This window comes from Wolffia australiana, chromosome 18, assembly GCF_029677425.1.
Source record: "Wolffia australiana isolate 7733 chromosome 18, ASM2967742v1".
Classification (NCBI taxonomy): domain Eukaryota; kingdom Viridiplantae; phylum Streptophyta; class Magnoliopsida; order Alismatales; family Araceae; genus Wolffia; species Wolffia australiana.
The window spans coordinates 8,505,618-8,522,688 of NC_135852.1; the positions used below are offsets into that span (position 1 = coordinate 8,505,618).

The window sequence follows — 17,071 nt, forward strand, 5'->3', positions numbered from 1 at the left end:
AGACAGAGAGAGAGAGAGAGAGAGAGACAGAGAAAGAGAAAGACAGAGAGAGAGAGAGAGAGAGACAGAGAGAGAGAGAGAGAGAGAGAGAGAGAGAGAGAGAGAGAGAGAGAGAGAGAGATTGTGTCACTGGGGTCAGCACAACTCAGAAAGGCGGCTAAGGATTCCATCGTCGGCCCATGGGAACTCATTTATTAATTTGTCCAGACGTCAAAGTTCCTTCTAGAGAGAGACTGAAATAAATATATATAGAGAAAGAGAGAGAGGAAGCTTCCTCACCCCCTGCCCACAGTTCAAATAATCCCGGTCAAGGCAAGACTCCCACTGCATTCCCCAAAATACCCCTCTCCCGGCATCCTCACTGGACACCCTCTTGCCAGCTGGGCTACCCCTCCATTCCCACGTGGCGCCCATCCCTCGCCTTCCTCGTTGACCACCGCCTAACACTCCATCCAGGCCGTCCATACCATGGACCCATTTCCAGAGGTGGACCCTATAAATATGCCTTTCGTCTCCGCTGTCGTCCGTCTGTTCATTGTTTTCCGTCGCAGAAGAAGGTGCGAGAAGCCATGGGAGAGGTGAAGGATTCGATCTACTGTTCTCCGTGGCTGAGATCTGTGAAAGTTCTTGGAATTTTTGTTGATTTTGTTGTTTTTTGCAGAAGGAAGGAGGCAAGGTTGAATCGGAGAAGAAGAAGGTTGAGGCTCATCCGGAGGAGAAGAAGAAGGCTGAGGCTCATCCGGCGGAGAAGAAGGCTGAAGCTCATCCGGTGGAGAAGAAGGCTGAGGCTCATCCGGCGGAGAAGAAGAAGGATGAAGGAGAGAAGAACAAGAAGGAAGAAGGCCCGATCACTGTCGTGCTTAAAGTGGATATGCACTGCGAGGGATGCGCCAGGAAAGTGCGCCACGCTGTCAAGGGATTTGGAGGTGCTGGATCTTTTCTTCTTCTTCTTCTTCTTCTTCCGTGATTGATTTTCCTGGAGCGCGATTTCTGATCTGATGATCGCTGGTTCCGTCGCGATTGCTTTTTCTACAGTTCTTTGAATCCTTTTTGTGATTCTAGAGGAGAGAGATCTCGGCGATTTCCGCGGTCGTGCGTTTCCTTTGAAGAATTTTCCTTTGATCTTTTCGCGATCGCTTAAACGATCAATCCTTTCGGTAAATTCTTTGGACGTGAGAGTTTTCGTTCAATCTTCTCGCGAGCGTCCCAACGATAATCCTTCTGTAATGATTTCAACGATTTCCTTCAGTGATTTCTCTCGACGTTGAGTTTTCCCGGAATAATTTCCTGACCGCTTTCAACGATTTGCTTCTTTAATTTCTCTGGACGTGAGAATTTTCCTCGGATATTCCCCTATCGCTTTCAACAATTTCCAATACTAATTTCTCTCGGCTTGAGAGTTTTCTCAGGATAATTTCCCAATCGCTTTCAACGACTTCCTTCCGTTACTTCTCTCCACGAGAGTGTTTTCCTGCGATAAGTTCCCGATCCCTCTCAACAATTGCCTTCTGTAATCTCTCTCCACACGATAACTTTTCTTCAACAGTGTTACGAGACTTTTCCTTCGATCTTTTCCATATCGCTTTCATCGATTTCCATAATTTTGCATAATTTTCTCTTCTATAATCTTACGATCGCTTTCCACAATTTCCCGCAACGTCTTCTCGCCGCACGAAGCCAATCCTTTGATCTTCTCTCGATCGCTTTCATCGATTTCTACACTTTTGCAACATTTTCTCTTCTGTAATGTCACGATCAACTCTTCCCTACGTGGGACCAATTCTTCACGATCGATTTCAACAATTTGGCGACACTTTTTCTCCTATAATATCACGATCGACTTCTCCCGACGCGAGACCAATCCGTCGATCTTCTCACGATCGATTTCAACAATTTGGCGACATTTTTTCTCCTATAATATCACGATCGACTTCTCCCGACGCGAGACCAATCCGTCGATCTTCTCACGATCGATTTCAACAATTTTGCGACATTTTTTCTTCTATAATATCGCGATCGACTTCTCCCGACGCGAGACCAATCCTTGGATCATCTCACGATCGATTTCAACAATTTTGCGACATTTTTTCTTCTATAATATCGCGATCGACTTCTCCCGACGCGAGACCAATCCTTGGATCATCTCACCGTTGATTTCAGCAATTTTACGACATTTTTTCTTCTATAATGTAAACGCCATTTCCCCATACGCTAGACCAATTCTTCGACCCTCTCACGATCGCTGCCGACAATTTTGCGACATTTTTTCTTCTATAATGTAAACGATCGACTTCCCCATACGCTAGACCAATTCTTCAACCCTTTCACGATCGCTGCCAACAATTTTGCGACATTTTTTCTTCTATAATGTCACGATCGACGATCCTTGGGTCTTCTCACGATCGCTGTCATGGATTTCTCCGGACATTTCATCAGGGATCGAGTCGGTGTCGACGGACTGCAACAGCAACAAGCTGACGGTGGTCGGGAAGGTCGATCCATGGAAGGTGCGAGACCAAGTGGAGGGCAAGCTGCACAAGCCAGTCGCCCTCGTCTCCCCCAACATCCCAAGAAAGGAAGAAAAACCCACCAAAGAGGAGAAAAAACCCGACGAGAAGAAGCCCAACAAGCCCCCCACGCCGACCACCGTCGTCCTCAAGATCCGCCTCCACTGCGAGGGCTGCACGCAGCGCATCCGCAAGACCATCTCCAAAGTCAAGGGTAAGCTAAAACTAAAATTTTTTTTTTTCTCCTAGTTTATGCGGATTATGAACGGTGTTTGGGGGGCAGGCGTGGAGGCGGTGGATATCGACAAGGGGAAGGAGGAGGTGACGGTGAAGGGGACGATGGACGGGAAGGCTCTGCCGGAGCTCCTCTCGCAGAAGCTGAAGCGGCCCGTCGCCGTCGTCGCGCCGAAGAAGGACGACGGCAAGAAGGAACCAAAGAAGGAGGACGCCGCCAAGGAGAGCGGCGGCGCCGCCAAGGAGAGCGGCGGCGCCGCCAAGGAGGCGGCGAAGAAGATGGAGTATAGGGGGCAAGGGGATTTTGGGGGGTTTAACGCGCCGATGCCGTACGCGGCTTACATGGTGGAGCCGCTACACGCGCCGCAGTATTTCAGCGATGAGAACCCCAACGCGTGCGCCGTCATGTGAGAAGAGGGGGGGGGGGGTATGGTGAGAGGTGTAAATAAAAAAAGAATGGTGTAGAGAGAATATCCTGTGGGAGTAAGCTGCCCTCTCCGGATTCGACGCCTTTTGACCGTACTTTGGAATATTCATTTTTGGTTATCCTCTCTATCCGTTTGCCTCTCAATCATTTGCCCGTTCTTGTTTTATCTTCCTGCCACGGGTAGTCCTATTTCTTGTGAACTTTAATTAAACATAGTAGTGAAGTTTCCTAGACATTTCTCTCCCTCTCTCAGTCTATCTTAATATATTAATCTTTATATCTATCCATTTATCTATCTTACTGCCTCTCCATAGTTAGACAAAGGGATAGTTATGGGGTTTCTTGGACATTTCTCTCCGTCTCTCTCTATCTAAAAAGTTTAATCTGTATATCTCTCAACACCTGTTAATCTCTCTGTTTATTCTGAGCAATCTGTATGTTAATAAATCTTTCAGACCCTCTATCCATCTCTCTACGTATATTACTTACCGATGCATATTTACCTATCTTCCTTTCTTTCTACCATCTACCTATTTAGCTACTCATCCATCCATCTATATTGCTTTTTCCATTTATCTTTCTTACTGCCTATCAGTATCTCTCCATCTTCCATGCTTACTGCCTATCAATGTATACATCTATAGATCCATCCATCCATCTGTCTCTCTCCTATCAGCCCATCAATCAATATATATATACCTTTTTAATCATCTGTCTGTTCATTTTCAATCTATCAATTTATCTATAAATTATTCTGAGTCTACGTGCCTATCAATATCTCTCTATCTTTCATTCTTACTGTCTATCAATGTATACATCTATCTATAGATCCATCCATCCATCTATGTCTCTCTCTCCTATCAATATATACATCCATCAATCTTTACCTTTTTATCCCTCTGCCTGTTCATCTTAGTAGAGATGTATATATTATAATCTCAGTCTATCGATTTATCTAAAATTTAATCTCAGTCTACGTGCCTATCAATATCTCTCTATCTTTCATTATTACTGTCGCTCAATGTATACATGTATCTATAGATCCATCCATCCATCCGTTCATGTATATCTCCCTCCTATCAGTCTATCAATCTATATATTTACCTTTTTATCAGTCTCTGTTCATATTGATACAGATGAATATATTATTATCTGTCTATTTATGGGAAAATACTATGAAGAGCATGAACTTTTGTTTTTGTCTGAAAAATAGCATGAACTTTCATGTTGTCTAAAAAATAGCATGGGCCAATAAGAAGACGCCACATGGCATCTTCTTTTTTTTTTGTCAGCCATGGTCAACTGCTGACGTGGTAGCCACCGCGGCAGCCAGGTGGACTCCACGGTGGCATCCACGTCAGCAGCCGCCGCCGCCCGTCTCTGGCCGCTGCTGACGCCGCCCGTCTCCGCCGCCGACGCAGGTGGGGCAGCGGCGGGGAATGGGGGAGGGGGTGGCGGAGCGGCAGGGAGGGGGGAGCAGGCGGTGGCGCGGCGGGGAAGGGGGGAGGGGGCAGCGGAGCGGCGGGGAAGGGGGTAGCAGGCGGCGGCGCGGCGGGAAGGGAGGCGGCAGCGCGGCGGGGAAGGGGGGAGCAGGCGGCGGCGCGGCGGGGAAGGGGGGAGCGAGGGGGGGCGCAGCGGGCTACCCCCTTCCCCGCCGCGCCGCCGCCCCCTCCCCTCTTCCCCGTCATCACCTGCTACCCCCTTCCCCGCTGCTCCGCCGCCCCCTCCCCCCTTCCCCGCCGCGCCACCGCCTGCTCCCCCCCCCTGCCGCTCCGCCACCCCCTCCCCCATTCCCCGCCGCTGCCCCGCCTGCGTCGGCGGCGGAGACGGCGGCGGCGTCGGCGGCGGCCAGAGACGGGCGGCATCAGCGGCGGCTGCTGACGTGGATGCCACCGTGGAGTCCACCTGGCTGCTGCGGTGGCTACCACGTCAGCAGTTGACCATGGCTGATAAAAAAAATAAGAAGATGCCAAGTGGCATCTTCTTATTGGCCTATGCTATTTTTTAGACAAGCATGAAAGTTCATGCTATTTTTTAGACAAAAACGAAAGTTCGTACTCTTTCGTAGTATTTTCCATCTATTTATTTATCTATAATTTATTGTCAGTCAACGTGGCGGCGGTTATTTTCGCCATTCACGCCTGGAAACTGCGGTTTTTCGCAAATTCGGGGTCCCCCTATCCACGGACGCGGACAGTAGGCTTTTACGACGAAGATATTTTGGCCTATAAGCATGAAATGATGCGATCGTACGGCCCCGATGTGATCCGTCGCGTCGAAGGGACGCGCGGGAAAGAAGGAGGTGACGCGTACCTTCTCTCCGGCTGAGTCAGACGCCGAAAGCTCCTTCGGTAAGCCACGTTTCCATCCGAAGCGACGTCGAACCGATCTGGCCGAGTCATCGATCGAGTAATCGAATCAAGTTGATAAGAGAGACCGAATCCTTTGAATCAAGATCGAATCACCGATCAAGTAATTATTCTTGACGCTGATGAGGAAGACCGAATCCTTTTGAATAAGATTGAATCACCGATCAAGTAATTATTGTTAATCTGATTAGAGAGACCGAATCCGTCGGATCGAAATCGAATCACCGATCGAAATCCGTCGGAGTCATAAATCTTGATGATACACCGCAGAGAAATCAGGATAGCGCGACAGCAGATCTCGATTAAGGCCAAATCTCGCGGCAATCATTCTACTTGAAATTTGAAGTACGGCGGATCGAAGAAAGCAATTTGAGCGAGTCAAGTACGAAAATGCCACAGAGAAAGAGATCGAGAAAGAGTGAAAGAGTGAGAGATCGTACGCTTTACGGAGGAAAATTTGAAGGAGGCGCTAGAACAGTGAGCTCCCGCTGCTTCGACGATCTGTCCCGGAAAATCAGACAGCTCTGCAGTGAAAGCAACAGCGCAATTAATATATAGGAGAGAGAGTCAACGAATCTGGACCGTTCGATCGGTGGGCTTGTGGGGCCCACCAGTGGCAAAGGAACATTATAAAATTACAGATTTATATAATTTATAATAATTGGGAAGGAAATGACAGGAATGCCCCCCGGGTTAAAGGCAGAGGAGGCTGTAGAAGACGAGAGGGATAAAGGCGTTGTCTAGTTGGGCTGTGTAGGCCTCCAGCAAGCCGCTCACAGTCACAGCAGAGATGAGGGACCACCAGTCCTGGGCAAAGTTCACAGTAAGTTGATTGAGCCTGCAGCAAACCCGACTCTCTCTCTAACTTTATTCGTGAGTTTCTCTCTCTACCTCCTTTCATCTCTTTTTACATTAAGTATATAAGAGAGAGAAAGAGAGCTAGAGAGAGAGAGAGGTTGGCTTTTGAGCATGCTTTATTGGGCATCAAGATTGGAAGATTAACTGATGAGAGACAGAAAAATGCCTAGAATCCTCATCTCCTCTCTCTCTCTCTAACTTTATTTGTGAGTTTCTCTCACTACCTCCTTTCATCTCTTTTTACATTAAGTATATGAGAGAAAGAGAGAGAGATTGGCTTTTGAGCATTCATTTATTGGGCATCAAGATTGGAAGATAAAACTGATGAGAGACAGAAAAATGCCTACAATCCACATCTCCTCTCTCTCTCTCAATATATTTCTATCTATATCTCTCTCTAACTTTAGTTGTCTCTCTCTACATCCTATCATCTCTTTGAGCAGAAACGCGTATCTTTCCTACAGATTTCCCTCCAACCTATGTTTAACATAGAACAATGCCTAGAAACCACATCTTATATCTCTCTCTCTACCTTCTATCATCTCTTTTAGCATAAGCTCATCTTTTCTTTAGATTACCCACCAACCTATGTTTAACACAGAAAGATGCTTAGAATCCTCATCTTCCTCTCTCTCTATATGTATCTATGAGTCTCTTTTTCTCTCTAACTTTAGTCGTCTCTCTCTCTATCAGAAGCACGTATCTTTTCTTCAGATTACCATCCAACCTATATTTAACCTTATCTCTCTCTCTATAGTAAAGACATGCAGATAAGCCAAATTATCCCCTTTCTCATTCCATATCTCTCTCACCCTTTCTGCCTCACCTCCTCTATTTCTCACAACCTCCTTTCGTATCCTCTCTTCATCATATCTTCCAATCTTGATACCAAATAAAGGGATACCCAGAAAGCCAGCTTCCTCTCTTTACATCCTCTATCTGTTTATCTCTCCTAAATATTATTTACAAATAAAAATACTTCTATCTTTCTATCAATTGATCTCTTTACATCCTCTAATTTCAGGTCAGTCTATATAACCCAGAAACTTAACTTCCGGATCTCTCTCTCTATCTCTTAACCAGCTCTTCCTATAAATATCTCTCTACACCCAACAAGAGAGAGAGATGGGTACCTGGGAGAGCACGTAGCCAGAGGAAGCCAGAAGAGGGAGGAGAGCCGACGACGCGAGCAGGACCGAGGTTATGCCGGCAGCCGTGCCTTCCACTGTTTTCTCTGGTCAACGCAGAAATGACGACCCAGTCAATGACCAAAAGTCAAACGATTACTCGGAGCCGAAGCTTAGTTATATTTGTCAGCATTCTTACTCCCTCTCTTGCTCCACCTCAGCACACCGTACTTGTGGCCCACCACTGACGCCTGCGACGCGCCATCAAGATAATTAAGGAATATTCGAAGCAATGCCTAATTGAAAATGGATGTTATCCAAAGATTTTTTTTTTCTATTTCTACTCTAACTATAGTGGGGTGGTTCTAAACATTCATTTTTTCATTTTTTTTGTTTACATGATTAAAAAAATAGAAAAAAGTATATTCTATTAGATAAGATAACAAATAATTTCGATTTATTATTCATTTTTAGTTGGGCTTATTAATTTATGGAAATTATAACAATATAAATTAAAGTTGGGAGAATTTTATGTTATGTTATGTTATTACCATGGTGTCTCCAATTCCCAGGCTTAGGATTCCGGCGAAGGGGGTGAGTGGACGGTCGTTGACCTCTAGAGAGAGCCATCTTGGCAGAGCGCATCCCAGCAGGAGAGAGAAGTGACTGCAGTAATTAAATAAAATCTTTAAATTTTAATCAGTGATTGGGTAGATTGGGAGAGAAGTAAAGAAGTCATGAAAAGATGCATCATAATCAATAAATGGATCAAAGAACTTAAATGAATCTATGTCAAGATATTGACTGAGATATCGAGGGTAATTATTTTATCTTTAATCGGCGAATGGATGGATTGGGAGAGCAGATAGAATTGAAAGAGAGTGAGAGCAAAATGACTCACGAAATTATACATCACAATCGACTAATGTCGAGATTGCAACTGAAATAATGGAGGGATTTTTTGTTTTTTAGTGGGTAAATTGATAGATTGAGGGAGGAGAGAGAGAGGAAGAGAGAAGAGAAGAAGTCATGAAACAAGGCATCACAATCGATTAATACACCTAAGTTTATATGTATATCAATGTCAAAGTATCTATTGGTAGTATACACAGCATTTCCAATTGGGTATGAGAAAAGATGGAGGTTAAATACTTGGGAGATACATCTACGCATTTGATGCTTATAGATCCACATGAAGGTCTACATACAGCTCTATGCCACTTAGCAGGTATTTATCTATCGATCAAGAGAGAGAGATACCTGACGATGAGAGAATCAGAGTCACGATGGTCAGTGAAAGCATTCATAAACTCATGCACGAAATGCCCCAGAGGCCATATTCTCCAAACCTGTAGTATGATCAAAGATCGGCATGTTCAGATGAATCCGGACTAGAGGATGGAATGATCATTCAAACTGCAAAAATATAGGTCTAATAAAGTTCAAATTAAGAAGTTAAACGTTTGAAGAACCAAAAGAGGAAAGTTTAACTGCCAATATAAGAGGATAATTCCTATTCATATTTTTAAATGGTAGCCCAGGGATAAAATTAAGTAAAAAAGTCCAGAATGAGTTCGTATGAATTTTAGTATCATTTCCTAATGAACTTACAGGGGACTAAGGTTGACGGATGATACCAAATTCATCTTTTAAATTGGCATCCTCAAACCACGTTATTGTCATCGTCATCCCTGTTCGTGCTTGGTGCAAAATGATGATGATGATGAGGAGGAGGAATGATGATCATCATCTCCCGATGGACAATGATGATGATGGTGGCTCTTGTAAAGCGGATGACGATGATGATGGCAGATAGGCATTTTACGCTCATCATTTCATCATTGACTCCAAACTAGGATTGGCAGACGATGAATACGTGAACGGCATCCATGTTTGTGTTTGAACAAAACACAATGAGGAGGATGACTAGGCATGGGTATGATGATGACAATGGCAGCTCTTGGAACCCCATAAGGACGATGATGTTGAATAGGTATCATACACAAGTCATCTTTATCGTTGACACAAAACTTGGATTGGCAGACAATGATCAATTCATCCTCGTCATCCATGTTTGCGCTTGGACCAATGACGAGGATAAGGACCACTCGTCATCCACAGATGGATGACGATGACAATGGCGTCTCTTGGCAACCAGATGACAATAAGTAGGCATCACACACTTGTCATCTTCATCATTGCTGCTGAACCAGGATTGGCAGATTATGAAAAATTCGTCATCACCACTCCCACATATCATCACTGTAAAAGTCATCCATACTTGGGCGTGGACAAATGACGATGGCTCATCATCAACCCATGGACGAGGATGACGACAATTTATCATTGACATCATCCACGCATCATCGCCATTGTCAATCCCTATATGGGCATCAACATATGACATTTCAGTCCCAAAAAAAGGCAGATGAAAATTTCTCCAGGTAAATATTGTAGTTCAATAATGTAAGATTTAATTACTCTTATGATTTCCAACGCCAGAAAGACAGCGAGTGCCGCACCAAATGCAAGATCCAGGAACTTTGGCTGGAACCAATCAAGAAAAAGTGTTGAAAAGGATAAGATCAAAAAATTAAGAATTTCCTCAAACGTCGCAAGTTTTCAAGCGGCATTGACCTGAAAGAGAAGCGCTGGAAGGAACATTAAGACAGCAACCAGGTGATAGTACTTTCGGAGAAGAATTCGCTCAATCTTGCAGTGCTTCGAAATGTTATAGAACCTCACAACAGATGCACCAATTATAAGAATCCAATAAGAGCACAGAGCTAGACGCGCCAGTGGCTCCTCAAGAACAAAGTCGAATATCCTGAAAAGACATGCAACATAAATAGGTAACATCTAGTTTCTTTATATAAGGATACTGAAAACAACAAAGTCGAACTATTTGTTTTTTTTTTTTGTCATTCCAATTTTATTGGATGTCCCCGAAGGAGTTTTTTTAAATAGGCATGTGATGTAAAAGAAAAACAAAAGGGTGAAAATTTCACAGAAAATGCATACCATAACAATGGATGCAGATGAAACTCTTGAACAGCTTCCATCCAAACAGGGGCAACCAGAGTCAAAAGGACCGCCAGACTAACATGAAAAGCTATGGATCTCCAAATTCCTCCGTTAATGTTTTCATCAGCGACAGAAGTATTGGGTCTGATCAGGGGGGAAAATTTATCCCATATCTTGAGAATATTTTTGTAGAGAAGAGGCAAGAGAAGAAGCCCGAGAAGAATACCCTGTTTTCAACACAATTGGAATAATTTTGTTACATAAAAATGGAGAAAATATACAGTTTTTTACCCTTTGATTGGTCTTACCTGCATGAAAGTGCTGATCTGAGTTTGTTTTCCCCAAACTATATGAAACATATTTGAGACGGGTACAGTCTGAAAAGATATTCTAAAAAAATTACATTTTCACTCAAAAGAAAAAGATAAATATGGAGAATGGTGGTATGTCAAACCTTTGAAAGAGTGTGGGCCAGCATATCCCCAAAGTATACGACAAGACCACTGGATACAAGAAGAGCTTCCCCTGTGTAGGGTAATAAAAAAGATGAGATGAATTAACAATGTAATGGTATCTTTCAAACCCTATTTTTTCGTATTTATCGTTTCCCCTTTTATAATATCATAATTCCGATATCACAGTTCACTTCTAGAACATTGCTTTACAGTTAAGTTAGCTAAAAGCAATTCTCAAAAAAATACAGCATAAACTAGATATGATCATATTCATTCTCGAATAAAAAATTATCTTTTTTATTCCATATTTAAATAAAAATGCGTAATCCATTTATAAACGTAATACCTACTTCATTTGGCAGCTTTATGAGTTTATCAAATATAACTCGATTTTGAACGAATGCCCCACTTGAACAAAGAACTACCTATAGAAGCGCACGAAGGGAAAGTCTGAAGAACATGCCACACAAGCATCGAACAGGCGAGTCCATGACAGAATAACCAAAATAACTTTGATCCCGTGAGGAGACCTGCAGACAAGAGAACACCCAAAGAGAAAACTGAACATTGCTTTCTGAAGAATCAGGTTTTAAGTTGAGAATGCAGGAGGAAACATTGTAACTAACCACTGCTTGACTTGGGGGACAGAGTCATGCAGCAAATGAGTACATAAGCCATCACACATAAAAGTCCGAGCTTCTCTCCTATATTAGACCTCCAATTGTAATGATTTGATAAGGTTGACCCACGTCTCAGAGATAGTAGGAGGAAGATTAGTGCACCAAAGCAGCTCACACTGGATGTCCAATATTGCAGTTGGATGTTTTCCACCTCTTTCAAGCGGAATAATCAATGTTCAGACATAAAATACCAGAAATATGGTAAAAATGCACTTCAGAACAGAAAATACACTAAAGAAATTGGTATTTTACGAATACTAAATACTGCTGTTTGAAGAAAAAAGACGCAGTAAAATATGAAGAAGGGACGAAGTCTCACTCTTCTCTGAGAAACGTACAATCCTGTGTACTTATACGCATTGAATGAACGTAGAAAGACACAAAGTCTTGCACAGCGTTTCAAAGAAGCATTATAAAGTTGTAGCCTTTTAAATGGCACCTAGTGCTTTTTATGCTTCCCCACCTTGGTCATATAACTATATGAACCACTACTAATTGGGTTCACCATGGCGGAATAATTATGTGAACTTAGAATGCTTCATAGAGAAATTTAGGCAACTTTTGCCTAGAGTTTGCAGACGAGTACAAGTTCATCATCTAAGCGAGATCATGAAGAGTCGTCACCAAGATTGTATTTGTCCACTGCCAGAATGACAAGGACAAAATCTTTACCATCATCCTAGATACAGACAACCGACAAGGACAATGACAAACAACCACCACCATCATCATCATCATCTTCCTCGTCATATGAAAGAGTAAAACTAGAGAAAGTGACCAGAGGATGATGATGATGATGAGGCATCATTGTCAAAAAAAATTCTTAGATTCAAGATGATGACAATAAAGAACTTTTCATCATCATAATTCATGCTCATCTCAATCGAAATGGAAAATGTTGAACCTTACTAGTTTTTCCATTTTGAGGAAAGAACTCTCAGATTATCCACAAGTTCCTCCAGTCACTCTTAGATTCGAATCTATATGAAGATTTTATGGTGTTGCAGAAAGCTGTCCGGAAGAGAGAGGCAGATGCAAGCAAAAAGCTACCGATCGTTGCCTCATACCTAAGAAATATAAATATTTTTTCCACTTAAGAAAGGGGTTATTATCAAAACGTTATAGTTTAGCACATATGGGAACACATAAGGGATGATCCTTCAGATTTTACTCCTCATACATCCTTTGTGCAAGAAAAAAAATTATCGATGAATTTACCATTTCAAAGGAAAACATATCTTTGATAGACTTAAAGAGAGTCAATGGGCATCCAGCAAAATCAAAAACTGACAACATATGATCTCATTTGAAATACCACCATATGTAAACTTACCTGACATCGAAGGTCATTTACCTTCAATTAAAACGCCATGTAATCCATGCAATCTACTCAATTGAATCGATCTTGACAGCATGACGGCAGGCAATGTTATTGCACCTAGCAGGATTCCAGATGAAGCACCGCGCCTGGAACAAAATTGCGAGTCAAGAAGCCAGAACATATGAATCAATATCAATTTCTAGGAATTTCAGCTTTATACACGACGTGTAACCATCATGGAGAATAAATAACACTTCAATTACTAATAAACCTCGAAGACAACATTCATCCAAATCAAAGTTCTACAAGCAAATTCCAAAACAAAAAGCTCAGTGGAGGAAATCACGATGCTCACCTCGCTCTGAAGCGCTTCGCCGCGGAATCGGATCTCTCGGCGGAGATCTCGACGAAGAGAGCGGTCACGGCGAGAAGGCCGAGCCCGAAGGCCTCGAAGAGCAGCGAAGAAGGGACGGAGAAGAGGACGCGCGAGATGAACATGAGAACAACGAACCTCTCGCCATTGCAGAGATCCGCCTTCGCCATTACCGCTTCCGCGCGAGATGGCGGGAGATCGAGTACGAGGGAGGAAGAACAAAGCGCGGAATGAGAAGAGGTTTCCGCCCCCCGGAATTTTGATTTGACCAAACCAGCGGGTCAAATCTTAGTTCCTTATCGGTCAACGGAATTTTGGCTGGGCTGGTAGCTGTTGTTGTTTGTGTAGTTCCGGATCGTCCGGACGTGGACGACGGATTGGACGGGACGAAGATCGTCCTGTCCTTCGTCCAGTGCAGGGACGCAGACTGGACATTTTTTTCGTCCGAGACCTCCAGACGGGATGGTTTTTAATCCGAGTGGACCAAAACCGTCCCCTCCGGAGCTTTTGGGACGAATTTCATGATAGAAAATTCTTACCGGAGTCCATCTTCTTGGATGGCTTAGAGTGGATCTTCTGGACCAATGTAGTGGAGACTAAATCCTCTTCTGCAAATGGGGGCTGGAGGGTCTCACGTCCTTACATCATCTAGGGACCACAACCATTCTTTTATAGGCCTTCATGGCCATATCAGTTTACAAAACCGCCCATTACGGTCATGTAACTGACCCGGTTTCTACACATACATGCAACCATAGCAATATGAATGATGCCTTAATCCCGTCCTTATTTAATCACATTAAATGGGATAAATATTTGCAACAATAACCGTGGATATACATTACAATGTGTGTAAGCCCACATTGAGATCCTTCAATCGCCCACTTGGGCGATACACACATGATCCTCCAGATTGTTTATCACACCCTTACGAGCTCAAAATTAGTTATTATATGGCAAAGCATATTCCAAAAATCTCATCCATTATCAATCGAAGATACGACTGTAACAGATTTACTACAATTTGTGTAGCTAAGCCAAAACAATCACATACATTCTTTTGATAAAAACATAGATCAACTATGGATGTGTAGCATGGAAATTTCACAAAATATAATTTAAAGTGAACATTTCCAACTGGTCCTTCTTTATGGAGATCAATACTCAAAATGGATAAACTTAAAACAACCTTCATTTCTGCAGAAATATTTACATGACTACAATCAAAAACATCAAATGCAAACTCCCACTTAAATTCACAGCCTTCACAAGGGAGAAATCCCATATGAGCAGTATCCTCTAGAAATACCTTAGACAGTAAGCCTTTGGTAAGTGGATCTGCAATCATGGAGTTTGTCTCAATATGTTATGAAGACATCTGTCCATTTTGAATTCTCTCTTTACCAACTAGGTACTTGATGTCTATATGCTTAGACTTAGTCAAGCTCCTATTGTTATCGGAGAATAACACATCTGACTTATTGTCACAATATATCTAGAGAGGTCTTTCAATCCCACTCAGAATTCTAAGACCAGTGACAAAATTCTTCAGCCATAATCCTTAATTGGATGCCTCGTACATGGCATCCTCTACCATGCCAAATAATTTTTAAACATCCATTTACAACCAATGGGCTTCACACCTTCAGGTAATGGGACGGGATCCCAGACATCATTGTCTCTCATGGACTTAATTTCCTCATTCATGGCCTCATTCTATTTTTGAGAATCTGAACTTTCCATGGCACTTTGAAAGTTGATTAGATCATCTCCCTCAATGCTCATGGCCTCATGTTCTTGGAGATAAACATAAAAGTCATTTGAAATTGCAGATCTCCTTTCTCTTGTGGATCTCCGTACCGGCATTAATTCTTGAGGTTGTTGAGTTTGTTCTTCTGGGATGGAAGCTTGATGGATATTTTCTTCATCCGGAATCGCTGTTTCCACAATATCAAATAGTACTTGATCTTGAGTATTGTTAGAAACAATTTGATGTATTATTAAATAATCCTCTTCAAATTCAATATTTCTATCCTTATCTCCCCCCCCCCCCCCCACAAACTCATCATCCTCAAAGAATACTGCATTACCCGTCTCAAATATAATTTTGGTAGTATGATCATAAAACTTGTAACCCCTTGATCTTTTAGGATATCCTACAAAATAGCAACTAACTATTCAAGAGTCAAGTTTCCTCTCATTAGGCTTGTAAGGTCTTGCCTCAGTAGGACAACCCCAAATTCTTAAATGGTTTTGACTTGGCTTTCTACCTGTCAAAAGCTCATAAGGAGTCCTCTGAGTTGCCTTAGTTGGAACCCTATTTAGAATGTAATCTGCCACCTTTAGTGCTTCTCCCCAAAGGGGTTCAGGTAAAGAAGTTTGATTAATCATACTTCTTACCATGTCTTTGAGTGTTCTATTTTGTCGCTCAGCAACACCATTCATGCTAAGAGATCCTGGCATAGTGTATTGTGGAACGATACCACACTCTTCTAAAAACTTAGCGAAAGGTCCTGGACGTTGTTCTCCTAAGCCATCATTTTTTCCATAGGAATCTCCTTCATGTTCAGAATGGGTGATTTTTATTCTTTTGCCAAGCTGATTTTCAACTTCAGCTTTGTAACTTTTGAACATGTCTATTGCTTGAGATTTCTCATGGATGAGGTACAAGTATCCATATCGAGAATAGTCATCTATGAATGTGATAAAATATTGTTGACAATTCCAAGATGCCGTAGGGAAAGGCCCATGAATGTCCGTATGTATCAATTCTAAGAGTTTTGAAGCTCGATTGAAACCTGATCTCCTTATCTTTGTTCATTTTCCCTTGATGCATTTGACACATGTGTCAAAGTCTTTAAAATCTAGGGGGTTGATAATTCCTTCTGACCCAAGCCTATCAATCCTCTTTTGAGAGATGTGGCCTAACCTTTTATGCCATAAAGATGATGAATTATCATTACATAACTTTTGTTTTGTACCAGAAGTACTAATTTGCAATGACTGATCCAATGAAGATGTGATAGTGTCAAATAAATACAAGTTATCATAAGCCACCAAACATCCAGTAGCGATGAGTACTGAATTTTGAAACAGAGTAAACTTTCTATCTCCAAATGAACAATGATAACCACATTTGTCCAAGACAGAAATAGATACTAAGTTGCCTCCAAAGGATGGTACAATAAAATTCTGATTCAAATACAAATGATAACCAGTATTTAACTTTAACTTGAAGACAACAACATCATCGATCTCCATCACTTTTCCATCACCTTGATAGATGAATCATTCATCTTCATTCAGCTTGCAATGATTGAGGCAGCCCTGCATTGATACACTTATGTGAGTAGTAGCACTGGAATCTACCCACCATGTGTGTCTTGGTACAGAAGCAAGGTCGACTTCTGAAAAAACAAGAGAAAAATGTGTACCTTTCTTCTTGCACCAAGCAAGATATTTAACACATTCTTTCTTCATGTGTCCACTACGCTTACAAAAGAAGCGAGCATGTTCCTTGTGTCGTTTCTTTTTAGGCAGACCATCAGCAGCTTGATTTCCCTTGTGCTTTCTTTTATCCTTGAATTTTCCCTCAGACGCAACAATGAGATGAGCACTTTCAAATTGTTCAGACTTTAATCTCTCCTCTTCTTGCACACAACGCGAGATGAGCTCATTGAGAGACCAAGGGTCCCT

At 42.4% G+C, this 17,071-nt stretch overlaps 2 protein-coding genes across 3 annotated transcripts; one reads left to right on the plus strand and one right to left on the minus strand.

Moving 5' to 3' along the window:
* The first annotated feature begins 436 nt into the window (after positions 1 to 436).
* LOC144715115 (heavy metal-associated isoprenylated plant protein 3-like) lies at positions 437 to 3,296 on the plus strand. Its single transcript, XM_078590006.1, has 4 exons — positions 437 to 578; positions 662 to 926; positions 2,437 to 2,721; positions 2,791 to 3,296. Exons 1-4 carry the CDS (start codon positions 570 to 572, stop codon positions 3,150 to 3,152), a joined length of 921 nt encoding a protein of 306 aa, XP_078446132.1. The 5' UTR covers positions 437 to 569; the 3' UTR covers positions 3,153 to 3,296.
* Positions 3,297 to 6,104: 2,808 nt separating this feature from the next.
* Positions 6,105 to 13,637, minus strand: LOC144715116 (phosphatidate cytidylyltransferase family protein). Of its 2 annotated transcripts, XM_078590007.1 has the most exons (14): positions 13,358 to 13,637; positions 13,036 to 13,148; positions 11,628 to 11,834; positions 11,427 to 11,531; positions 11,001 to 11,071; positions 10,855 to 10,923; positions 10,544 to 10,773; positions 10,160 to 10,349; positions 10,004 to 10,069; positions 8,783 to 8,871; positions 8,074 to 8,188; positions 7,722 to 7,773; positions 7,529 to 7,629; positions 6,105 to 6,344 (listed from the first exon to the last, which is right to left on the minus strand). In XM_078590007.1, exons 1-14 carry the CDS (start codon positions 13,543 to 13,545, stop codon positions 6,231 to 6,233), a joined length of 1,710 nt encoding a protein of 569 aa, XP_078446133.1. In that variant the 5' UTR covers positions 13,546 to 13,637; the 3' UTR covers positions 6,105 to 6,230. The 2 variants fall into 2 exon arrangements, with proteins under 2 accessions (XP_078446133.1, XP_078446134.1); XM_078590008.1 differs by lacking the exon at positions 13,358 to 13,637 and having other exon boundaries at positions 13,015 to 13,150.
* Positions 13,638 to 17,071: the final 3,434 nt, after the last annotated feature.

Excerpts from the sequence above, each read along its gene's own strand:
- LOC144715116 (XM_078590007.1), bottom strand. The coding sequence starts at position 13,545 with ATGGCGAAGGCGGATCTCTGCAATGGCGAGAGGTTCGTTGTTCTCATG. Across the intron at positions 11,835-13,035 it reads ACATGGCGTTTTAATTGAAG|AGGTGGAAAACATCCAACTG; the intron begins GTAAATGACCTT and ends TCCGCTTGAAAG. Across the intron at positions 8,872-10,003 it reads TGGCGTTGGAAATCATAAGA|GTTTGGAGAATATGGCCTCT; the intron begins GTAATTAAATCT and ends ATCATACTACAG.
- LOC144715115 (XM_078590006.1), top strand. Across the intron at positions 927-2,436 it reads CGCTGTCAAGGGATTTGGAG|GGATCGAGTCGGTGTCGACG; the intron begins GTGCTGGATCTT and ends ACATTTCATCAG. Across the intron at positions 2,722-2,790 it reads GACCATCTCCAAAGTCAAGG|GCGTGGAGGCGGTGGATATC; the intron begins GTAAGCTAAAAC and ends TTTGGGGGGCAG.